The 23952-nt window shown below is 39.5% G+C and overlaps 1 protein-coding gene across 4 annotated transcripts in view; it reads right to left on the reverse strand.

Moving 5' to 3' along the window:
• Nucleotides 1-5321: 5321 nt before the first annotated feature.
• The window catches only part of gabra2b (gamma-aminobutyric acid type A receptor subunit alpha2b), a 41954-nt gene continuing 23323 nt past the window's right edge, over nt 5322-23952 (reverse strand). For all 4 annotated transcript variants that reach the window (XM_003451781.5, XM_013275451.3, XM_005456332.4 and 1 more), the window contains exons 6-10: nt 23362-23444; nt 22475-22618; nt 11169-11321; nt 10416-10618; nt 5322-7966 (exon numbers count right to left, since the gene is read on the reverse strand). In XM_003451781.5, the coding sequence (XP_003451829.2) occupies nt 7658-7966; nt 10416-10618; nt 11169-11321; nt 22475-22618; nt 23362-23444 (892 nt within the window). In that variant the 3' untranslated portion in view covers nt 5322-7657. The remainder of the gene's footprint in view (nt 7967-10415; nt 10619-11168; nt 11322-22474; nt 22619-23361; nt 23445-23952) is intronic.

The raw sequence follows: 23952 nt of genomic DNA on the forward strand, positions 1-23952 counted from the left end.
TGCAATAATATTTTTACACTCACGTTTGAAACCTTCGAAAGCGTCCAGGGGTCAATTATCACCGCATAAAAATACCTTTGAAAATAACTGACAGGTGGAAGTCCCGCCCACTCAGGCTGTCAGATGAAGGATAAAAATGGATATCAGTTGCTATGACAACGAAACTGCCTCTCGCGCAAGAATAGATTATGCCTCTCTTCTTTGTGCCAGCACAGATAATAAGCCTCTGCTAGTCCCCGCTCCTGCCTGTCATGCAATCATTTTTCCCCTTTTCAAAACGTGAGACTTTTAAACTGGGCGACGCGTTTGATTGAAAGCTGTTTTGCTTTGGATAACAAATGGCAGGCTTTTAAATGTAACGTGTTGCATTCATCCGTTTCAAAGACAGCGCCTCATTCATCAAAGGCGCTTCTGCCTCGTTTGTCCCGCATAATAAAAAATGATGCCTGTCTGTGCACCCGGTCATAAATCTCAGAAACAGGACTGTCTGTTGGTATGCAAGACATCGTGCACGTGTAATTCTTTGCAGTGTTAAAACTTTAATGTGACGTAACAAGTATAGTATAAAACTAGTGTAAAACCAGGGGTGCAGTCATGGGGGGGAAACATGGGGGTCAAAGGCACCACTCTTCTGGTCACCCAACACAGACAATGTTAATGGCTATTATACACTTGTTGCATCAAATAACCTCTTTTTTCCCACTATTAGAACTTTTTTGCAGAAGCATTTGTCTACGTGAGCAGTGCTTAACTGCAGAAATACAAGTGCAGCTACTATGTTTGCTCAGTTAAACAACAGAATTGGAACACGCTGAGAGATTAAAAAGAAACTTGACATGTTTATGACCTGTAATAATGTTTTTCGTGTGTTCTTCAGGTTACATTTGAAAGAGTAGAAAACCTCTCTGGGTACTGAACCGTTAGAATTCAGGAGACAAGGATTTAGGAGCCTACTTTTATAAATAAAACTGAACTGAATTGAACCATTATGTTATCTGGCTGGATTTTTCCCAGTGAGCTTCCTGTATTCCAAGAAGACAGAAAGGAGGACCTTCATGTGCACTGATTACTTTCCACTCACATGAATCTTTTAGCCTTGTTACACCATTTTTAGTTTTTTTGTGTAAAATGGATGTAGTGAAATAAAATTATAGCTCCTTCCTTTTCTCACCTGTTCTGTTAGTATTTAGACAAATTTCCAGGATTTCATTTCTTGTAATTAAGCGAACCTGCTTTCAGACGTTGGGTTTGTTTCATGGAAACCAGCTGAAACTTCACATTGTTTCAAGAATTGAAGATCAAAATAGTTCAAAACAAGTAGCTTGCATTAGGTTGTTAGGCTTTTTTTGTGAAATTGCTTCAAATGTGTCAATCTGATGTTTACAAAAACATTAATTGCAAAGATTTCTCATTTTTTTGACAACTATGCAAGCAGCTCTACTGTACTGTCCAACCAGCTACCTCACGTCCGTCAGCACTGATTTCTGTCAGACCATGGCTCACCCACAGTGTGGATTGAAAAATGAAACTTCAGCGAGCTTTGCATTAACAGCTCACCGCCACAGGGCTTTTTGTGGGTTTTACCAACACGCTCATAATGATAGTTCCTGTCAGCCGAGGAGCACTGGTTGACAACAAATCCTCTTCTACTGAGGAAGGGCCGAGTTGCATCACTCGTGGTCCCAGGAGCCTACAGAGCTGTTGTGAACTGAGCTACAGTTGAGAGCTGTTCTCAAAAAACTAATATAACACATTTCAGATTTATTTCAAATACCATCGAACTTGAATGGATTTAAGAATCTGTGCTTTAAAGGATACACCTAAATGATATCTTACAACCCCTGTTATTTGTTTATATAGCAATTCCCAATGCTGACATGTTAACTAGCTTCACTGAAAAGATATAGAAAGACAAAATCCGACTTTCTATTAGGTCAGAAATATGAAATAAACACTTTGTAAAATACATTGTTTCCCTATGAAAGCATGAAAAACGGTGACCTCGGAGATGGAGAAATGAAGCCAATGTGGCAAGAAAACTAGTTCTTTGAATGAGAACCTGAGGCTGAGTCAGTCCCATTAGACTAGATGTTACGAAGCCCCAGTGTAACAGCAGAAATAAACATGTTTATAACCTGCTACAGAAAACCTGGTGAGTTTTAGTCTCTGGTCTATAATTTAATTTCCTGCTTTCCTTCACTTGTTTAAATTATATTAAGCATTGAAGTGGATTATAATGCGCAGGAATGCTCTGGCTGCCAGGTGGGTTACAGGCAGCTGTCTCTTAGTTGTAACCTCAGCAAATTCACTCTGAGCTGATTCAGTGAACTGGATCTTTTTAACCAGTGGTGTCTGCCTTTTAGAGCACTTTAATGCAATTATCTGACATAATTTGTTTGATTGTTGTGTGGCTCATTGTACTAATAGAACATCAAGAGGTCTGTCCTCCAGTTTTGGTGAGGGAAATTCTAGTGGGTTGTTTTTTTTTAGTGATATATACCACCAATAGCAGGTTTTTGTGTCTGTGTGATCCACCCATACATTCTTTGGATGCACCATGGTAACCAAGCCAGTTAATGTTAGCTAATAAGTCCATCCTCATCTCCCAATCCAGTCTTTAAGTCTGACGTCATTAGCTGTTTCTGGGTCCAAACTCCGCTTCAGGTCCCAAAGTCAAACGAACACTGGCGCAACACACAGTTACAAACTGTCTAAATTCTTTCATCTTTAATAAAATGAGCAGCGTTGCTGCTCTGCCAGGCGTAACAATTAAGTTTAACATCCAGGCATCCATGAAAACAGAATTTATTAAATTTAACGGAGTTAGAAGTTAGCAGGAAGTTAGCTCACTAGTTTCCACCTAAACATGATATAGCATGTTCTGACTGAGAGATTTCTGAAAAAATTTAAATGTTCAGCTCTGCTATCACTTCCAACATAAATGAAGACAGAAAACTAAACAGTAGTCACATTTGAAGTTTTACTTTAGTTGGGCTAGCTGGTATATAATGATGTGCTATGTGGTGGCTAGCTATACAGCTATGGTTAGCATAATATAAACACAGTGAAGCTGGAGGATGAACGCTAACTTAAGGGTTCCTGATGGTTAGGGACAAATGCAATCACATGGCAGGATGCTGTAAACAGACCAAACTTCAGTCAGGAGAACAACTGAGATAATCCATCCACAATACGAGGTTAGTCATTAATATACTGCTGCATGGGCTGGGCTGTGGTTACAGCGTAAGGTTTTAAAAACTGAGCTTTAAAATGAACAGTGGTGATAAAAACCGAGAGAGGCCGACAGGGATCACTGACTGTTTTTAGGGGCTTGTCGAGATTAACAGAACAAGATACAAAACATTAAAACATGTTAAAAAACACAACAGCCTTAATAAACTCAGAGTAGTTTGGACCCAGAAGCAGGATTCATCATGTCATCACTTAAAGATTGGATAAACATCATTACTGATTCAGAAAGATCAAAACTTTAATGGCCACAAATGTACACAATGTAAAAATAGTGTTTAAAAAGCAGCGTTTTATAGGCAGAATTTTGGCCCATTCTTTTTTACAATGTTGCTTTAGTTCAGGGGTCCCCAATCCCAGTCCACGAGGGCCGGTGTCCCTGCAGGTTTTAGATGTGTCCTTGATCCATCACAGCTGATTTAAATGGATAAATTACCTTTTCAACATGTCTTGAAGTTCTCCAGAGGCCTAGTAATGAACTAATCATGTGATTCAGGTGTGTTGACCCAGGGTGAGATCTAAAATCTGCAGGGACACCGGCCCTCGTGGACTGGGATTGGGGACCCCTGCTTTAGTTCATTGAGTTTCTCTAAAGGTTCCACCACTGGGTTTCACTCAGATCGATGTTGCTTGGGATCATTTGCATGTTGTATGACCTTATTTGGGCAAAGCCTCAGCTGTGAGACAGATGGCCTCACATGTGACTCTAGAACACTTTGGTATAGAGGAGCTCATAGTCAACTCAATATACATCAACATTTTTGCTAATTGTGGTGCTGTGCATTATAGCCAAGCATCTCCACTTTTGTTTTTCCAAAGAAGATTGTTCATTGTGCATTCAATTAGCAGCACCTGGCTGCTACTTACCATGGAAGCAGTATACTTAACTTTTTGCAGTACTAAATAGAGTCCTGTGAAAACTTTAACATGACTGTTAAAGGAGTTAACTATATATGGTGGTTCGAAACTTGTGAAGGCGTTTTACAATCCACTGTTAATTTAGCTCTTTAACCTCCTAAGACCCGAACTCTTTCATAGCATGCATTTTTAATTTCTCTTTGCTATTTGGGCTGATTGGGACCTGATGAATGTGAAAACAAAGAATTACCAGATTTATTAATTTTTTTACCTGCTTTTTGTTTCTGAGAAAAATGAGATCAACATATGAGGACATTGGCTTTAAATTTCGATAGAACAGTGGCAGGATAATTTCCTCGTAAGTGGATATCAGGCCCTCGTAGAGCCAAATTTTGTATTTTGGTCTAGACAAGCCAAAATGTGATGTCCACATATGTGGATGGCAGGTCTTAGGAGGTTAAATAGCAAGTTTAAAACTCACCAACGCAGTGATTAAAAGTACCCAGAACTTATATAACAGCACAAAAATAAATTGAACATTTGTACATCAGTAGACTTAAAGGTTGGAACTTAAAGGACTAACAAAAGTAGCCATCTTCAGTGTCTTTCTTCACTAAGCTCTTTACAGTTAAAAAGAAAAATAAGCAGCTATGCAGTTCATTCTGTTCATTTATGTTCTTGTCTCCAAAGTCAGGACAAAAACCAGATATAAAGAACTGAAATAATGTGTTTTATTAAAAAGTGCACTGAATCAAGCATCCACCTGGTGAACAATCCCTTTATCTGGAATGTTTAAGACTCTGTCAGGATGTTGGAGAAAGATGAATTATAACCAACGACATAATGAAAATAAATCATAAAAATCATAGATTTTGTCTCCATGCAAAGTTTGTTTCAACAAACAAATCAAGAGAAATTAAGTTAAAATACCCATGTGAAGAAAAAGTATATCACGTCATGGAAAAACTTACACCTTAGAGCATCATGTATGACTGCTGATATGGGGCTGAACATGACTTTTCTCATACAATATACAGTAATCATGACAGAGATGGAAAGCAATCATATCTCGAGCAAAAAAGGTTTAACAATACATTTTTCTCATTCTTGGAGTTCAGCATCCTCTTACTGTTCGCAGATCAAAGGACATTTTTGCAGGATTTTAACCACCACCAAGATACTTTCCTAACTTTAAAGACTGAGTTACATGAGCATTTGTATTATACAAGAGCAATAAACCCATGAAATTATTCCGATTTTACCCCTGATTATAAATAGATGTACTAAACTAAAAGTAAAGTAATAAAGGCGTGAATAAATAAATACTCTGGTATTAGCTTGTTGGTGTTTCTGTGAAACAGTCTCCTGCCTATAACTGACATCTCATATATATAGTTTTTTTAATGGAAGGACTCAGAAGAGACTAAAATAGAGCAAAAAGGTGAGTAAACATCCAACTTACATTTTTAAAAATGAATGTTCATGTTGTTTAGTTTCTGCTGGTGTGTAAATAGGCAAAGTGTTTGCTAGCATTATAGATTTATACTTCTGTGTTGAATCTCTGCAGAGCCTTCACCTAAAGCATGATTTAAACTTCCACGGGAAATCTACGTCCTAACTTCCGTAGTAACTGGAAACTCCTTTTATCCCTACTGTGCAACCTTCCAAGTCAGTCACATCATTGCGTTATGCATCAGTCCAATGTGTAGTTACATCTCTTGGATTGCCGTGTAGGGTTAATACGGGGTTCCAAATATGGCGTAAGTTACAATGTTGCGGAGCCTCACAAGGGACACTGGGGGGGGGTACTTTTGCGACATCCCAAGTTACTTTTGCAAGATCCCACAAAAGCTTTGCAAAATCCAGAAGAAGTTTTTATCTACATCCATGCACTTCCAGGCCAGTACAGAGTCCTTCAAAACAACCATAGCGATGGAAGACAGACTCTCATGGGAGAGATTCATAGTTTTATTTTGAGTTTGGGCTAAACTGTGACATCATTAAATCAGAGCTTTATTTAAGAGAGAGACATCTGAAGAGAGTTCTTAGTGCAAGGGAAAACACTCGTGGCAAGGCGTACCCTGACCTGGTGGCCTTGGTTACATTCATTAGCAACCGGCTGCAGTGTTCTGGACAGCTTCACGGGTACTAATGGAAGAATGATAAATGCAGGGGAAAAGTGTTTCTCAGGATCTTGCAAAACGTTTGTGGAAACTCTGGATTTCTCCAGTGTTCCTTGTGGATCTAACGCAGAAGTACAATTCACGTGTTTGTCATTGCCAGCATTTACACATGTGGCAGGGTGCCTGCGTTACTCTGCAGTTTTGTTGCCAGAACACTAGTTCGCGGTGGACGTTCTTGAGCCGATTAGAGTCGAAAAGAAGACATGGCACAGAAGAAGCAATGCTACCGAACAGGCCAAGAATAGTTGTAGCAGGCTGCATTAACACAACATGTAATAGCAGTTCTAGCTAGGTCCACATCAGGCGTAAGGTCATAAAAGGTTTGCTGTTACAACGTAACAACAGCGTATATTTAACACAGAAGCATAAATACCACTTAAAGCAACACTTCTGTCCGCTCTGTTTTATTTTTGTGGGGTCATCTGCGCAGCCTGATGGCCAGAGGAAATCATTTTTATGGGTAATTTTAAATTCTTCTGTTCCCCTTTGGAGATTTAAAACTAATCCGTTTCTCTGCTGTTGTTGTACATAAATTATTTTTTCTGAGGTATAGCTAGTTCTGAAATTTTCCCATTTTTTACACATTTATTACACATGCACAACCTTTGGGAAATATGTCTTTTTTATAGTATTTCGTTTGTTTCTTTGGCGATATTGTCCTGTAATCCCAAATGGTACATCGAGCTGGCAGAACCACACATTCTCATTTCATATCTATTTATTTTCACACCTTTTCAGGATCTGGGAGTGTTTTGATAATTTGGGGGATTTTTTTTTCTTTCTTTTTTTTTTAATTGAAGCCCCATACCTGTAGTCAAAGATAATAAAACAAGCTTTAAACTGTAACAGTACTATACAAGTGTGTTTTTGCATTGGCTTGGAAATAAAGAAAAAGAGTCGAAGGACTCTTATATGAAGAAAGAAATCAAACAATAGTCAGTCCCTTTCACTCGAGACAAAAATATATACTGTTATATCAAGAAAGTGGGCATTACAGCAGAATTCAACACACTGAGAAGTGATCCGAAATCAAATGTGATTCTTAATGATTATGTGTTTACTCTTCATTGGATCTGTATGTACAGCAGCCACATACTGAAACTGGAAACATACTTTGAAAGAAATATGCACTCTAATTGGAGTCATCATACAATATATGTCACCATTAAACCATAAATATAAATATACATACACATTTACAAAAAGCCGGGCTCTTAAAAGTGCTGCAGACAGTGTAGAAAACAGGCGAAGATAGAGGGTCACACTGCAGTCCAGGGCTTCACTCTGCAAAGGTTTGTGTACATAGTTGCTGGAGGTATTTGATTCATTACTTAGACCCCAGACAAGAAGCTATCAAAACTGGTCTCTTAAACAGAGGGGACCATATTTGGTATAACAGGTTCTTTGTTTAAGTAGGTTGCCCAGTAGACGAGGTTGAAGATGCCAAAGAGAACAGGAAACAAAATCCGTGACAACCTGTCAATTTTGCTGACACTGTTGAAGGTCTTCTTGCTTTCTTGGGCCTTGCCATCCGCTTTGGGCTTGTTTGGGTCCGTCGCGCCGCCTTTGGCGATGGTGGGAAGAGTGCTGGAATCCTTGGTCACATTAGGCGCGTAGTTGGCTACCGCTACAGCGTAGGCGTTATTCTTCTTGACGATGGAGGCTCTCTCTTTCTTCTGTTGAGAGACCAAAAGGATTACCTGGAAAGGCAGCTTTACTTGTCACCATCTGCCCCTGAATTTCAAAATGCATTTACATAAAGAGAGCGGAAAGACCCCGGTAATGGATCGAGCACATTTTGCAAAGTCAGAATGAAGGCCACTTTTATTCTATCCAGGGATGTTCGGTTTGTGGCAGACTTATACATGAACAGGAGGTCTAAATACTGCCTTCCATCACCCGTCTTATATCCCACCTCGTGGTGAAAATTAAAACTTTATGAGGAGACAGGAAAATTACATTACAGTTGCAATTTCAAATGAATGATGAAGGATTTCTTTCACTGCATTTTAATGACTTTTCTTCAAACCTAGCCCTCTGATAATCTGCATTCTCCCTTTGAGGTTAAAGGAAATGATGGTTTCATTAAGCAGCCCCAGAAAAAAATGCCTTTTGTTGTCTTTTTATGCTACCCGTCGTGCTATATAAGATAAGCCTGCACTTTTATGAGCCAGCAACTTTAATTACCACTCCTGTGGTAATTAATTGTTTAACTAAGACAATCAAGTACTTTTTATCTTTCTCTTTGTTTGCATGAAGGTATCATTTCTGTTGAGATTTTGTGCTTTCTCACTGTCCAGAACACGTCCTGTAGTTAAATGAGACGAGTGGATTAATGGTACTTTATGTCATTTTCACCCTAGGCAGGGGTCAGCACCTAGCTGTGGCTCCTGCAAAAACTAAATGGAACTTTATGGGAACCCCCCCCCCCCTAACATTACATCTGGCATCTGTCTGTCTGTCCACGTGTGTGGCTCTTTTTCTCCTGTTTGGTAGGAGGGGCTAAAATGGCTCTTTAGATTGTTTTCCCTGCCTTAGGGAAAACAATGGTTGGAGTCAGCGGCACAAGCAAAATTACTGTGACTGTGTGCTGTGATTTTGTGAGCCTCTTGGCTTTTAAATGGCTATTTCAAAAATGGGGACCAGACCCACAACCACTCGCACTCAGTTCCCATCTTAAAAGACACTTAAAAGGCACATCAAGACAGCAAGAAGATGGAGTCAGTCTGCTGTTAGTTTGCGACTTTAGGAGTTCAAGTTGGTAGTTACATGCAATCTGTGATAAAAAATTAATATTAACTACTTACATTCAGTAGTTTTCTGGACTCTAAATGTAAGTAGTTGATGTGAATTTCAGTTTAATGTGAATTTCTATGTATGTAGATGGCAACAGATACAAAGAAAGGCATTGCAGATGAGTTTTACTAATTGGTGCAGACAAACTCAGATTGATTGCAACATTTTGTCAATCTGTCTGCAATTATAAATTAGACAGCAATTACTTACAAACCTTCACCAATCTGTCTAAGAGCGACTGCAGTCAGTCTGAATCAGATGATGATTGGCTGGAGACAGATAGCCTCCCACCAGGTGACCCATGCAATCAAAAATGGTTGCCCAAAGGTTAAAGGGGTTGCACATTCAACCTCTGGGGAACTGTAGTGAGGACCGCCCTAATGTATGGTTTGAAGACAGTGGCACTGACAAAAAGACGGGGGGCCAAAATGCAGGTGACAGAGTTGAAGATGTTAAGATCCTGGGAGTGACCAGCATGGACACGATGAGAAATAACAGCTCAGGCTGCAAGGAAGAAGTTCATGGAGAGCATGCAGAGGGTTGGTGTGACAGTGGATGGACAGAGTATGTGAGGGACAGAGTGAGATGGAGGCAGATGATCCGTTGACCCCTGAAGGAAGCAGCCGAAAGAAAAGGAAAACACACAGACCCATCGTCTCATGACTAATAGCGCCTGTACTCGACAGACTGAATTTTAAAGAATCAGACACACTGCTCAGAATACTAACCAGCTATTTTTGCCTGTTCCTATTATTTCTGTGGAGGTAAGCCACATTTGTCACATCCAGACTTTTACAAATTTAAATCCCTTATCACTTTATGTTCTTAAAACATTTCTGCCCCCCCGTTGATATAGGGATTGTAATGTATGGCTTTGCTCGACTAAATGCTATAAAGGGGAAAAAGCTGATTTTGTGGAATGACTGAGGGCTTCATGTTGGACCAAAGTGTACGTGAAAGGGCTCTTTGTGATTAAAGCATGTCAAAAGAATTACACAATACCTGACCATTGATGGGATTCACCTTTCCTAGGCCGAGTTTGGCACCTATTAGCACCAGGGGGGATGAACACCTGATTGCACATATTCTTTATCGATATGCTGAGCCTCAGAATGAGTGATTTTATAATTAGTTCTCAGTAGCTGCAGCACTCTGGCTCCACTCTTGGAAGGTTAAAGAGGCCATTACTGCTGTTTCCCTTTGCTTCCAAATATGCCTTCAAAGCTCTCTGAGCTCTCTGAGCACTGCCTTCTTCAGCATACAGTACAATGCTAATGAATTCTCTTTGAAGGCGGAGCCTGTCAGAGGATGCGCTTTCTTCTTCATTACCTTGTCAGTCACCACGCTCTTTCCATCCCAAGCCCAGCCGCGCTTTGTGAAGTAATTGACAGTGGCAAATTCAATCAAAGCGGAGAAGACGAAGGCGTAGCACACGGCGATGAACCAGTCCATGGCAGTGGCGTAGGCGACCTTAGGCAGGGAGTTCCTTGCGCTGATACTCAAAGTTGTCATTGTGAGAACTGTAGTTACACCTGGAAACGCACAAAAGCAGATAGCCAATAAGATGAGCTCTGGCAATGTTTATTAAGGTTTTTTTTACTGTCATACACATTCTGCAACACAATACTGTAATGAAGCAGGGGAACTAAGTGAGGCATATGAAAAGAATATGATTTTATTTTTTCTTGTTTCGTATAACTTTTAATATTCCTTCTGGAGCTCAGGAGATTTGGTATGTTTTTCTTTCTTTCTGTGAGCTAACCAGTGCTGAGTCACTAATATTACTTTCACTTGGCTTACAGTCAGGTCAAGCAGTAGCGTAGCCAACTGGCTTTAAAAGCAGTGAGGCCTGTAAGAACTGCCCCCCCCCCATCTCTTTATCCCATTTTCTTTTGCACACAATTTCCCACCAACTTCCAACAATTCCCTATATTCATCCTTCAAGCTTACAATGTTACTTTTTGACAAAACTAGGGGAAGGTCTTACTGCCATTGCAGCATACGCATAAAATCCAGCATCTATAACAGTCAGCTCAAATTACACTGGTACTAACAATCATCGTATATGTCATATATGCTTACCAAACACAGTCCTAGCTGGCACTGATTCTCTATTCAGCCAGAAAGACACTTGGGAAAGGATGACTGTCATGATGCATGGGAGGTAAGTCTGGATAACAAAGTAGCCGATCTTCCTCTTCAGATGGAATTCAGCCGTCATCACTGTATATTCACCTGCAGACCAGAATCAGGTTTAATTACATGATGCAAATAATTCAGCTTCTTGATTCACTCTGGTTTCTTGCCATTAAACATATACTCTTACTGGCCACTTTTTAAGTACATCGGTTCAACTCCTCATTCAACTTGGTGCATTTAGGCATCTAGACATAGTCAAGATGACTTGCTGATCATAAGAATGTTGAAGAAAGGTAAGTTAAGTGACTTTTATCTATTACTTTGGTAATTGGGTTATTATTCATAATGAAAACACTATTCTTTAATCTATATATCTATCAGTGTAAAACTAATAAAATGAGAGTGAGGGCCATGATGACTAGGGATGGGTATCGAAACCCGGTTCTTGTTGAGAACCGGTTCGCACTGTTTCAATTCCTTGGAATTGTTTGCCATTTTTGCAAACGATTCCCTTATCGATTCCAGTCGCCCCGAATGACGTCACCACGTTGCGGAGCATCATTTACCTGGCAGGGAGCCTAGGCGGCTCAAACGCTAAAAAGTTTGGTTATACTTTACGAGAACGGATGACAACAGGGCAACTTGCAGTACTTGCAAAGTAGATATTTCATTTAAAGGAGGAAACACTACAAATATGCAAAAGCATTTGCTCACAAAACACACGATGACCTTAAATGAATGTCGTGTTTTTAATTCCGCTCCGGACTCGTGAATCTCAACCCAGCAGCAGCGGTAACGTTTGCACGTCCTCTCCCGTTAATGCGGCAGGTAAATAATCAGCTAACAGTGCATATTATGTTAGCGCGATCTGCCTTATTACAAAACCTGCCATTGTGCATTTAGGCGACCATGATGAGACAGACAGTCTGGCTGGCAGTTCTCGCTGCAGTCTACCGGTAGCGTCTCCTTTCAGGCCAGGATAGATGAATGTCTCTGAGCAGTGACTAAGTTTGTGGTCAAAGGCTTGCACCCATTTGCCCCGATTTTCGGTAAGTGAATGTGTTTAATTGTAGGCAGGGACATTACTGGATATTCTTGTGTAATTGCTACAGAATAATTTATGTTATACTTTGTTATTGCTACAGAAGAATATTTATTTTATTGTTTTACATTTACATTTTTTTTTCCTGGGGACCCTGTGACACCCCATTGGAGAGCCGTAGGCTGTGGATCTCTTAAGATCTCACTGTTGGGTTTGTAAGGCCATGTTACTCCTAAATTTCTATCTTGTTCAAAGAGAAGATATAAAACAAAGTTCTAAGCTAATCGACCTTAGTGTTCTCCTTTTTTAAAAAGAATCGATAAGAGAATCGATAAAGAATCGAATCGTTAAACAGGATCGAAAATGGAATCGGAATCGTGAAAATCTTATCAATACCCATCCCTAATGATGACTGAGTGTGTCAAGTGTTTTAACCCACACAACTGGAAACAATATCTTCTTACTCCAATTTAGCTATGCAAGTGCAAACCCACGCCTTCCTATGCCTGTATATTTATGTGATTCACATTGTTAAAATATTATATTTATATCTCAAGCTTTAAGACAACAAAGCAGTATTAAACATAGGTTAGGCTGCTCCAACTGTCAGCAGTGCACAGTGGATATACAGTAATAATCCATCAATACATGCAAAAGTAGGCAGTAACAGTTCCCGGCCACCGAGCAAAGCCTAATAGCTGACAAGGCGGTGAAGCCGTGCCAGTGCTGCAGTATCAGGCAGTCTTTCCAAACAGAAGATATCTCAAAGAGAAGCCAAGATTAGACATGGGAAGAAAAAGATGTGTTACCAATGGCAACAGAACAGAGAAACATAGCTCATTTGCTATGATTTTGAAATGAAGGCCTTGATATACGCTGCCACTTGGCAAGAGGAAAGTCTTTTTCAGCAGTGGGAAGGAGGGGGTAGAAGGGAAGTCAGTTCCACAGAATAATCCCAAAAGATGTTTTTTTGTAATATTCCCTCTCTTTCTTTAATTGCACTGTAGCTGTACTGCTTGTGTTCCTAGCAGTTACGTGAAGACTTATTCTTTCTCTGACACAGTCATACATACTAGCACAGGAATTTGGAGGAATCGAGTGCACTGTCAGTACTCTCTATGGAGCACTGTATCTTCTGTAATTTAATTTGCATGCCGGTCCCGGTGCTTGTGTTGTGGAATGGGGGAAGGGGATATACAAGCAAGGATATGGATGCTGATGAGTCTTCTCTGGAAAAGACTGTGATCGCTTCACTTAGAGGGAAGACAATTATAGCATGAAGATAGTAATCCTGTCATGTTGCCCACTGAAGCACGAAACAAGTGTAGGAAACAAGGTTCCCTTCTAAATGGATGAGAACACCTCAGTCTCTGGGAACGTGCGATACAAAGGAAACTGAAGGAATATGTGTTATTTGGAAATGCTATAGAATTACTATTCGAACAACTGATGCTATACGTTGATTATTTTTGTACACATCCTAGTTCCTGTCATGTTGGTCAGACTGAATGGTTTTCCAGGCAAGGATAATATTTTGATAACATTTTATAATTCGGCCCACGACTAAGGTTGTAATTCCCCTGTAACTGAAAGGAATTTCAGTATTTTTTTTGTTACAAGATGTAATTATAGTTACCTACAATTAGATGAGTACATTAGAATAAAGGGATAGCAATTGATGTTTTTACAGGAAATAAAGAAATAATTAAACTGTAAGTGCAGCGTAAATTTAAAAAAAAAAATCCATGTAAGAAATGAGTAATGAGAAATATTGTTTGTTTTTCTGCAAAATTACCATGAAATTACACAATGTACAGAAACAGTACATTGTTGGCTAAATACTTCTGACTGACATATTTTTACCCAGTGAGCATATCCTGGATATTCTCCCTTTTCTGACTCTAATAATAACCTTAAAATTAGCCTACTGTATTTGTCGAACCATAAGGCGCACCGGATTATAAGGCGCATTAAGCGAAAATTAAGCGAAATAACTTTACTCAACTCATTCCTCTTGCTTCCTCCAATTCCGCATATCATTATATACCAGCTAATCCAACTTCAGTAACCCTACAAACGTCACTGCTGTTTAGTTTTCTGTCTTCATTTATGTCAGAAGTGATAGCAGAGCTGTGCGTTTGAATGCTTCAGAAATCTCTCAGTCAGAACATGCTATATCATGTTTAGGTGGAAGCTAGCGAGCTAACTTCCTGCTAACTTCTAACTCAGTTAAATGTAATAAATTCTGTTTTCATGGATGCCTGGATGTTAAACTTAATTGTTACACCTGGTAAAGCAGCAACGCTGATCATTTTATTAAAGATGAAAGAATTTAGACAGTTTTTAACTCTCAGTGATGCCGCAGTGTTCGTTTGACTTTGGGACCTGAAGCTGACAGAGTTTTGGACCCAGATTACTCTGCGAGGCGCCTGACTACTTAATATCTCTGACAATCCATCAAGCGGTGCGGCTTCGTAGCTTACCAAAGTCATACTAAAATGTTTTTTGACAGATTTTTGAGCGCCATGTACCACATAAAATCGATTCGAGGTCAGTGAGCACAACCAGAATTCATACATAAGGCGCACTGTCAATTTTTCAGAAAATTAAAGGATTTTAAGCGCGCCTTATATTACAAAACATTCCTGTCAGTATGACCTGAATACACAGACTGAACTCATGAAGTCAACAGAAAATTGATTAAAGGGGTCAGCAACGAGGCCATACACTTTCATATAACTTGGAAGCTTTTTACAACAAGAGGAGTCACACAATGATGGGAATTTTTTGCCTTCAGGAGGATCCCTAGCATTATTAGTGTCCCAAAACGTCAGCTGCATCCTCTGGAGGCCGCATTTGAAGGCCAATTACGTCACAGCCAGGCGACGAAGGCTGTCCCAATTTGTCGACTCCTTCAAATGCAGCCGACAAATGCGTCCTTCATTTATTCGAATTTGAAGGATGGGTTGGGTGTGTCCTTCGTGGCCCACCATGTCCCAGAACTCATAGTGCAGCCCAGCCAATTTCAGTTTCCAACAATGGCGGCCGCTACTAAATTTTAAAATTACTCTTATCAATCTTTCTGGGTCACAAAATAAACTTTTAACACATTTTCAGGCGAGAAATTGTGTAAACTTCAAATATCTGCTCGGTTTATCAAGACATCGCATATTTGCAAAAGTGCGCCGACATTTTCGGAGACCTCTTTACCCACCCGCTCGATAGCAAGCCGGGGGGTTCAATGGTCACTCGAGCCGGCGAGAGCAGCGGACTCCTGGCTTCATCGTTTTCAGACCCCCGCGGTCTTTCGCTACTCAGGTTAAACATGATATATAAGTCACTCAGATAACTTAAAAATGTAATTGTTTGGCTTTTTTCTGTGTTTTATTTGTTCCGGAGCAAATTGGTTTGGCTGAGATCAAAGTTATTAGATTATTAGATTAAATAAAACTTTATTAATCCATCGGGTGGGTTCCTCCTTGGTTTTCACACAGCTGAATAAACGTCAGACAGAAAACTGATTAAACAGAAGTGTGAGACGGTTGATAATTTACGCCAGTGTCCTGTTATATTTTAGATAGCAAGGAGCAGACGGCCGAGTTTATTAAACTCCACCGAGACAGCGGTGATGCAAATCTGAAGGCTAGACCGTCCCATTTCACAGCCGTTCACTTCCGGCCTTCTCGGTCTTCGAAGGACCCGGCCCATGTAGACCGCGAAGGCCGGGTCCTCTGAAGGATGCAGCCGACGTTTTGGGACACAGCTTTTGACTACCTAGCTAACCTAGATAGCCAGCATTAGCTACTAATATGTCTGCTCTATTTTGTTCTCCAAATATGGTCACATGCCAAAATAAAATATGCTGAGCCTCAAAACTAACACTTTTTAAAAGCCATAGTTTTACTCTTTGTTTTTCTTTATTCAACAGCAGTAGTTACAGATACCACGGGGAGGCGTGATGAGGGAGCGGGGTAGTACAGTAAATCAAAACCCAAGCATGCCACATTAATGTATGAGCCTCTGTACGTGGGATACATGCTCTAACTAGTGAGTTATAAGGCGTCTCACAATGCTACTGATTTAGTAGAGGGTTTTTGACAGCTGTACGCCTGCAGCTAGTATCAGCAGAAAAGCCAAAATAAACTAAAAGCTGCCCAGCAACAAACCAACAAAATGATGAAGTTAGCAACTTGCTAATGAATATAGTGGAGTATTTAGCAGCTAAAGAGCCAGAAGTACCCCCCAGGAGACCCTTAAGAGCTAAGAGTATGTGATTTGCTAATTGTACAGAAACAACTCTAAATGAATGCTATTTTTAACAGGCTGGATGTGTGGGGGAAGGGGGAAGCATTTTAGGCATTTTAACAAACAAGAAAAAACACTTTAGCTAAGCTGTCCTTTAGTAGTACAATCCACACTGTGTGTGAAGTAAAGCATCACTACATTCAGCTCTGTTCAGGCATGGATATTCATGAATAATGCATTCAACAAAAAGATGTTTCTGAGACAACAAACATATATTTTGAATTGTGAGATTCTTCTAACAGTGTCTTGGTATGTTCACAGGCTTATGCAAGATGTCCGTCCCTGTAAAGCCAGAGAGTGCATTAGTTCGTGCCAAATGACCTAGTTTGCAAGTACACTACACCACACACTGACACACTAGTAATGAATGATTAATTTAAAGTCAGCCAATCAGATAATGTGGAGTGACTAGCTAAACAAGAGAAACAGCCACTGGCAGCCATTCTGCCTTCCACCAAGGCATCAAACACCATTTAACCTATATAGGAGAATTTAGTCCATGAAAGGGTATTCTTACATAATAAAACTGCAGAAGGGATTCCCTTGATAGGGGATTTCAGTCACTGGGGAAATACTGTGTACTGGTAATTGATACCCAAAGGGAACATTGGTGGAACACTCAGAGATGCAGTAGCATGCACATATTCATTCTCCGGTGTAACTTCAAACTAAAACCCAACATTGTAGCTATAATTTCAGCCTGTATTTAAATTCACAGCTGACTAATTAAAAAAGAAAGAAAGAAAGAAAGAAAGAAAGAAAGAAAGAAAAAGAAAGAAAGAAAAAACTAGTCCTTTTTTAGTTCTATTAAAAGCAGAATGATCAAACATATTTCAGTAAATATGGTCTTAGACTTTGATACAAGAACACGGGTTTAGATCTTGTGTTTTTTTTCTTCAATACTTTCACCTACTCTATCCTGAAATACATCGAAGCTCCAGCATGAAAAAAGTTCCAGAAATGAAAAAAAGTAGAACATCTTGTGAGAAAAGGGGGACTCACTCTCCACGCTCAGGCACATACAAAAGACATCCAACTCCACAGCAAAGCTTTGTAAACCACCCACTCTTGCCTTATGTGTACCTTTAAAGTCTGCAGGCAATAACCCTCAGGTCAGTATCCTCCACAGGAGCAAATTTCTCAAACTCTTGCCTGATCATCAAATGTAACTCATTCTTTACATTTGTGATAATCCATCCCAGGCATTATTCACATTTCCACTCTGATCTCACTTTCTTCCCTGAGAGGTTCAAAACAGTGCTTTTCCCCCTTTTTAGCTAATTTAGCCCCTGCTAAGGCAGATACATTTTCAAAGGACGTTTCAGCGTTCTTTAAACTGATTAATCCAAACTGACAATACTTTATCTTTAAATAGCCAGAATCAATCAGTCCATGTACAAACAATACAGATTTAAAAGATGGTGGTGGGGGGGGGGGGGGGGGGGGGGGGCACAACGTCAGTCTTCCAGCAATTACAGCCTACTTTCCCATTCTCACCACTATAATCACCGTGACTTCTATCATCATCTTGCAAGAGCTGCATATCCAGAAAGGTTTCTTCTGTCAGGTTTTCCTCAGAAGTAGTATTACTAAAATTAGATCAGTGCTGTCACTCAGCGACACAGAGTATATTGGATGCTTTCAGATCTCTCATCCTCTGCAATTTACTTGACCTACACCACAGATGCTGCTCTGTGAAATGCTGCAGAAAGTACATTCAGTAATTCTAATTGGTTGGGTAAACTTATTCTTTTAGGTGTAAAGTAGCCTTTAAGGCTAATCAAGACTTTTCTATCTTGCCAGTGCCATAAAGGACATGTCTTTGTAACTATGCAACATTAAATTTGACGGCAAACTTGTGGTTCCCAATGTTTCTTATAATAACCCAGTATGTTATTTCACTTTTTACATTTATGCCACTATATTTTTGGGGGACAACATTGCACTTGTATTTCTCTAGATTTATTATAGAAATAAAATTAGTACCAGATGAGACTAACTTTAAAATTATGTATAATTTATAAATCAGTGAAAAAAATCAGTTAGTGAGACGAGAAGATGCTATAATAAAGCCAGTCCATCACTTCTTAAGCATCTATTTTTTACTTTTATTATACTTTTCTCACTTTTCTTTAAACGTTGCTTGTTAAGCCCTTTGTGACTTGTGTTTGGAATAGTGCTATATAGGTACTTTTTGATTAGTTTATGCTTATGCGACCATGGCAACATCCATTGTCACCATGACAACATGCACCATAATAAATTGTGTGTCCGCTGAAGTTGGTTCATCTGTCAGGTCTGTTTTGTCATCCTCCAGGCTCTGCTTCACTCATTCTTACCCCCGACATCGTCATTATTTTTATCATTATTGTTGTTATTATTATTACATGACTGCTGCTGTTTGTTCTGTGATAAACAGCACTGTGTTAACTCCCCATACCACAGTGCTCCCACTCTGCTACAACAGCTAACCAACCACATCCACCCCATCACATCTCACTGCACCGATCAGGCGGCCTATTTATGCTTGTCGATGTTACTGCTGCTCCACTCCACCCAGCCTCCACCTGCTTTGGTTCTGCTCTGTTTGTAGGCACCCTGGGGGGTATTTATTTCTAAATTAATAACTGTTGGGGGATTACTTGCAATGGTTTCTGCATGTTACTTATCACTATGCTGTGAATTTCATTCTGCTACACGGTATTGCTACAGCAGGCAGCTTTACCAACAGGGGGCCATTTTCCCCAAACAATTCAGATTTCCATTTTTATTTTGCATTATAGTTTATGATAGAATCAAATGTAATGTTACAATAATATAATAAGGATATAAAAAGGAAATATAAAGCAGATCTTGTAAATAAAGGTAAATGTAACATTTTTCTTGTCTTTATGTGAACACAATCCTCACAAAACCAAGACAAGAACATATCATTCGTCTCACTAACTTACAGTGCATTACATACCCTTTATCAGTGATTTGCTTATTGCATCACATCATCTGCCATCGCAAAGTCAGATTTCTGTCGCTTCCAGCATTTGAAGGAAAACAGCTGCCATCATCCTCTCATCCTTTTAGAAGAAGCCTGGTAGCCTCATGCTGCCTCGGTATTTAAATTCAGACTCGCGGCATGTTTAGTCACCACATCTTACAACCAGCTTTTTTGATCTAATCTTTCAAGTGACATCTATGTGTTTCCTACATCTTGGACAGTGATGGTGTCGCTTTCATCTTCACACACACACAAGTTCCGATCTTGTTTCTTGGCATCTGTGTTGGCGTATGTAGAAGTGTATTGCTTCTATTTTTAATCCTCATTATCTCTTACTCTGTTTTTTGGTATGGATTTGGTTGTTTTTTTTCTGAACTTTGTCAACGATATGCTTGTTAGAACAATTTTTTGAAATAATTTAACTTGACAACCGATTGCCTCGGATAGTGCATATTTCTATTTCTGTGTATAGCCAGCAAAGCTTCAAGACAACATGTTTCACTGTGCTTTAAAAACCCAGCTCAAACTTTAAGACCAGAATGAAAAACATCTATTTAGTCCTTGTATTCTACATATAATCAAGGAGGAAAAGAGTGTAACAAGAGAACTGTTTTCAGAATTTACAAAAACACACTTCAAGCATGTTACGTGTGTAGATGATGCATAGTTGCGTGTCTGAAAGAAGAAAAAATTGGCCAATATATCAGTTTTTCAAATCACCAATATCAGTATCAGACGTAAAGTTTGAATATAAGGGCTCTATTCTCCATTTATGTTTTGATGGGCTTTTTGAGGGATAGCCAATTGATTCGTACAGATGGGGGAGGTTTATCTCTGATTGGTCAGTGTCCATCCTAACTCACCTGAGCACACACCTCTCAGACCAACTAAAAATTGTTTTTTTTACAACCTAAAACCATACAGAATGATGTAGCATGGAATACTTCTTGTCCTTGGAAGTTTATATATAAATAGGACCATAACCACAAAATCAGCAACATGCTTCTAAAAATAAGACCTGAAATCAGCAATTGAGACAAAAAACTCACCAGAAAAGTGTTTTCTGAGGTCAGCTGGGGAGTGGGCTCATCTACAGAGTTTTTACAAGCACAGCTGTTACCCCTGGCTTGTTTTCCAAAAAATCCAGGTCTGTCTTTTAAATACAGTAGTAATGTTAAGCTAGTTAGCCGTATACCCTGTATAAATGATATAGTATGCAAGCATCATGGTAAAGCCAATAACATTAGAGCAGACAAGCATACATTAGTGAATGTATTTATAAAATGAGCAAGAACTTTATCCAAGTAGGTTCATAACTAAAACACAGAACAACTCATTTAGAATATATTTTATATTTTGCTTATTTTTAGTCTTAGTTTTCCTGTTGTGGACATAACGGATGCAATCAAACCTAACAATGCAAAACATTAACTGTTATTTTAATGTAGGATCTAAATCCCCTTTGTAGAAAGAATCATTCAGTCAACATTCAAGTGCAACAACACAACATGCTGTCAACTAAATAGATTAAAAATTAAGTAGTTCACTACAGTCTACTTTGATGATGAACTTGAGCCTTCTTCTTCCATTTCCTGTGGAGGCGCCATATGTGGCGCGTTCCATCTCTGCAGATCTCCAGATAGGAGATGGGAGGAAAATCCTGATCCATTCAGTGAAATTAACATCAGATTCACTGTTTCTATAACATGTTTTACAGCCTAGTGCATCACAAGTTCTAACTTGTGATTCCTTAAGTGAATGATGGCAGGTTAAGATAAGTCATGTATAAGAGTGTGTCTGCTCCTCTGTGTCAGCTGTGCAAAGACAACAAACTGCAAGCATAACATTTCTCCAGAGGTGCCACAAATAGCAGCTCAGTCTGAGATTTCAGTTCAAGTCACCCTGGTAGTAAATACTGATGTTGATGATCAGCCATGCTTTTGCTACTCAGTGCTGATGTTTCAAGGATTTGTCTGAGGGTCTAGTAAAATATGACAATCTGTTGCTCTAAATCCATTTTAACTGTTGTTCAGTCAGCTTAGTGATCGTTTTCATGCTGACATTCACTCATTTGTTGCTCAAGATAGACCAGGATGCAAAGATTACTATTCTGTCTGCATTTAAATCACTAGTCAATGTCTCATGAAGAGTCAAATGCCTCCTTATCAAACCTAGTAAGCAAGCTACTTATATTTCGTTGCTTCTAGTAATGCATCAGCATGTCTTATGTTTTTTACTGGTAAATGTAAAAAAATCCACCCAAATAAACGGCCAGTCTTTGTTCTCCAAACAAGTAAAAAGGCTCGTCACTGTATCAGCTCACCTGCCATGCAGCTTTTGGGTCTCCAAACCAGGATAAACACACAATAACAAAATATAGACCAGTGCAGTAGAAAAGACCAAATCCCTGTTATGTCAAATGATTTCCATGCAAAAGCCAGAGCAAAGATTTCTCTGCATTTTCCAAGCCAAATAAAGTGAGTAATATAAAGACAAAACTTAGCAAAGCGTGTCACAGCGGGCTTACGGCCGCCTCCTGCAACATGTAGGAGGTGGACAATCTCCACATCCTCCCAAACAAGCACAAAATCACAGTTCAGTTTGATTTTCACACTAAAACACTTTGGAAGTGAGAAAGATATTCAGGTTGCTGACTCCACAAAGTGGATGCAGTGGAAGGCATACAACAGATTCTTACGGCTTCAGATTATTGCCGTGTTTAGTCACCAAAGGGTGTAATAGAAATACTCACTTTTTTTGCTGCATACGAGCTGGAACCAATCTGGCAAATGTTCATTATTCTCTAGTATTTGAAAATGTCAGAAAATGTCTGTGGATGAAGTCAGTGAGGAGAAGAAAAAAGGATCAAGAGGTGGATTTAATTCCCAACAGGCTTCGACAGACTCTTACCTGTACTGGATTTGATAGTTTCTTGTCCGACCGTTTGCCCAAGCAGGTCGTACTGGTTCAGCCGAGAGCTTTCTCCTTCCACTACAACAGACTCGGAAGCATTGCGAGTCCAAGCGTAAGTCACCTCTGAGATTGTGTAGGCATCTGAAAAGAGGAAGAGGGTAGACCCATGGGAGGTAAACTGATACATTTTTCAAAAATCCACATGAAAAGCCAACTTTTACATTGTGTTTAAATGATACTGCTGAGAGAAACAAAGCCCCTCACTGCTTGACGATGTCACTTGTGAAACACCAACAAGATATCAGTGACATTTGCCCTTTTCAGTCAGCTACAGAATTTACTGAATATGGGATATGAGAGTGTGTCTGCTGAGCTGAGAATGTCTAATGAAACAGGGGAACATTTTTACTTCAGTACATTCAGTAATTGAAATATTCTGTCAGTCATGTTGCACAGTAGCATGTGAAATACTGTCGATCACCACATAAAGAAGACAGGACATCAAGGCATTTCAGACATGACCCACTGAGTTAGAATAATTATTGCTTTTAAAGCAACATCTTGAAACAGCTTAAAGCAAAAAATTCCATCCAAATGTGAAGAAGCATTAGCAGAATTAAATACCCAACAAAAATATTTGGATGAGCTTAGCATTGGTTTCCCCATTTTTCCCAGTGACTTTTCCAATTAGTGCTCTATCCATAGTGTTGTTTGTGCCACTGCCAAAAAACTGAGCCATGCATTCTAGCTTCACTTGTTCCTGAGGCTCCTCTCTCGCCAAAGGACCAGTGAGAAGAAGGAAGGAAAGAAAAAACAAAAAAAGAAACAAAGCAGCATTTTACTTTTGAGTTCCCTCAGGCACTATCATCATCAGAGTTACTCACAGCTGCCAAATTTTAGTGGACAGGAATGAGAGTCCATGGGGAAATCCTCCAGATGCATTGGGCACTCTGCATGCACAGTTAACCTGCATCCAATTCACAGAAAATGGAGGAGACTTTGCAAATGCATGAAAAGTATACAGCACAGATAGAAAGAAAAATAGACTCACAAGCCTCATGCACTATTCAAGACACTTCCCATCTGTAATGCCTTGAAACAAGAATAATTCATCTTAACTGTAATCAGCGGAGCAAAACAAACGAAGTGCTGCAGAGACCAGCAGAGATGGTGACACTGTAGGTTAGCTCTGTGCTAAGAATGCGCATAGCTGTGTGCTGTTTAAGACAATATCCAACCACTGCAAAAATACACAGTGCTTACAAATGTATCAGACCAATGTAAGGTTTATGCCACAGCTGCCGAAATTAACAATACCGGTAATTACCAAAAATCATTTTTTAATGTATAATGGTTAATCTACCAGGACAGGCTGTTTATACAAAATAATGGTTTTCAGTGCTGAGCTCTGATTCTTATTGTTATCCACGAATCTTCAACTTGGCTATTTTACAAAAAAGCAGTAAAAATAATAA

Source organism: Oreochromis niloticus, linkage group LG2 (assembly GCF_001858045.2).
Source record: "Oreochromis niloticus isolate F11D_XX linkage group LG2, O_niloticus_UMD_NMBU, whole genome shotgun sequence".
NCBI classification, from domain to species: Eukaryota; Metazoa; Chordata; class Actinopteri; order Cichliformes; family Cichlidae; genus Oreochromis; species Oreochromis niloticus.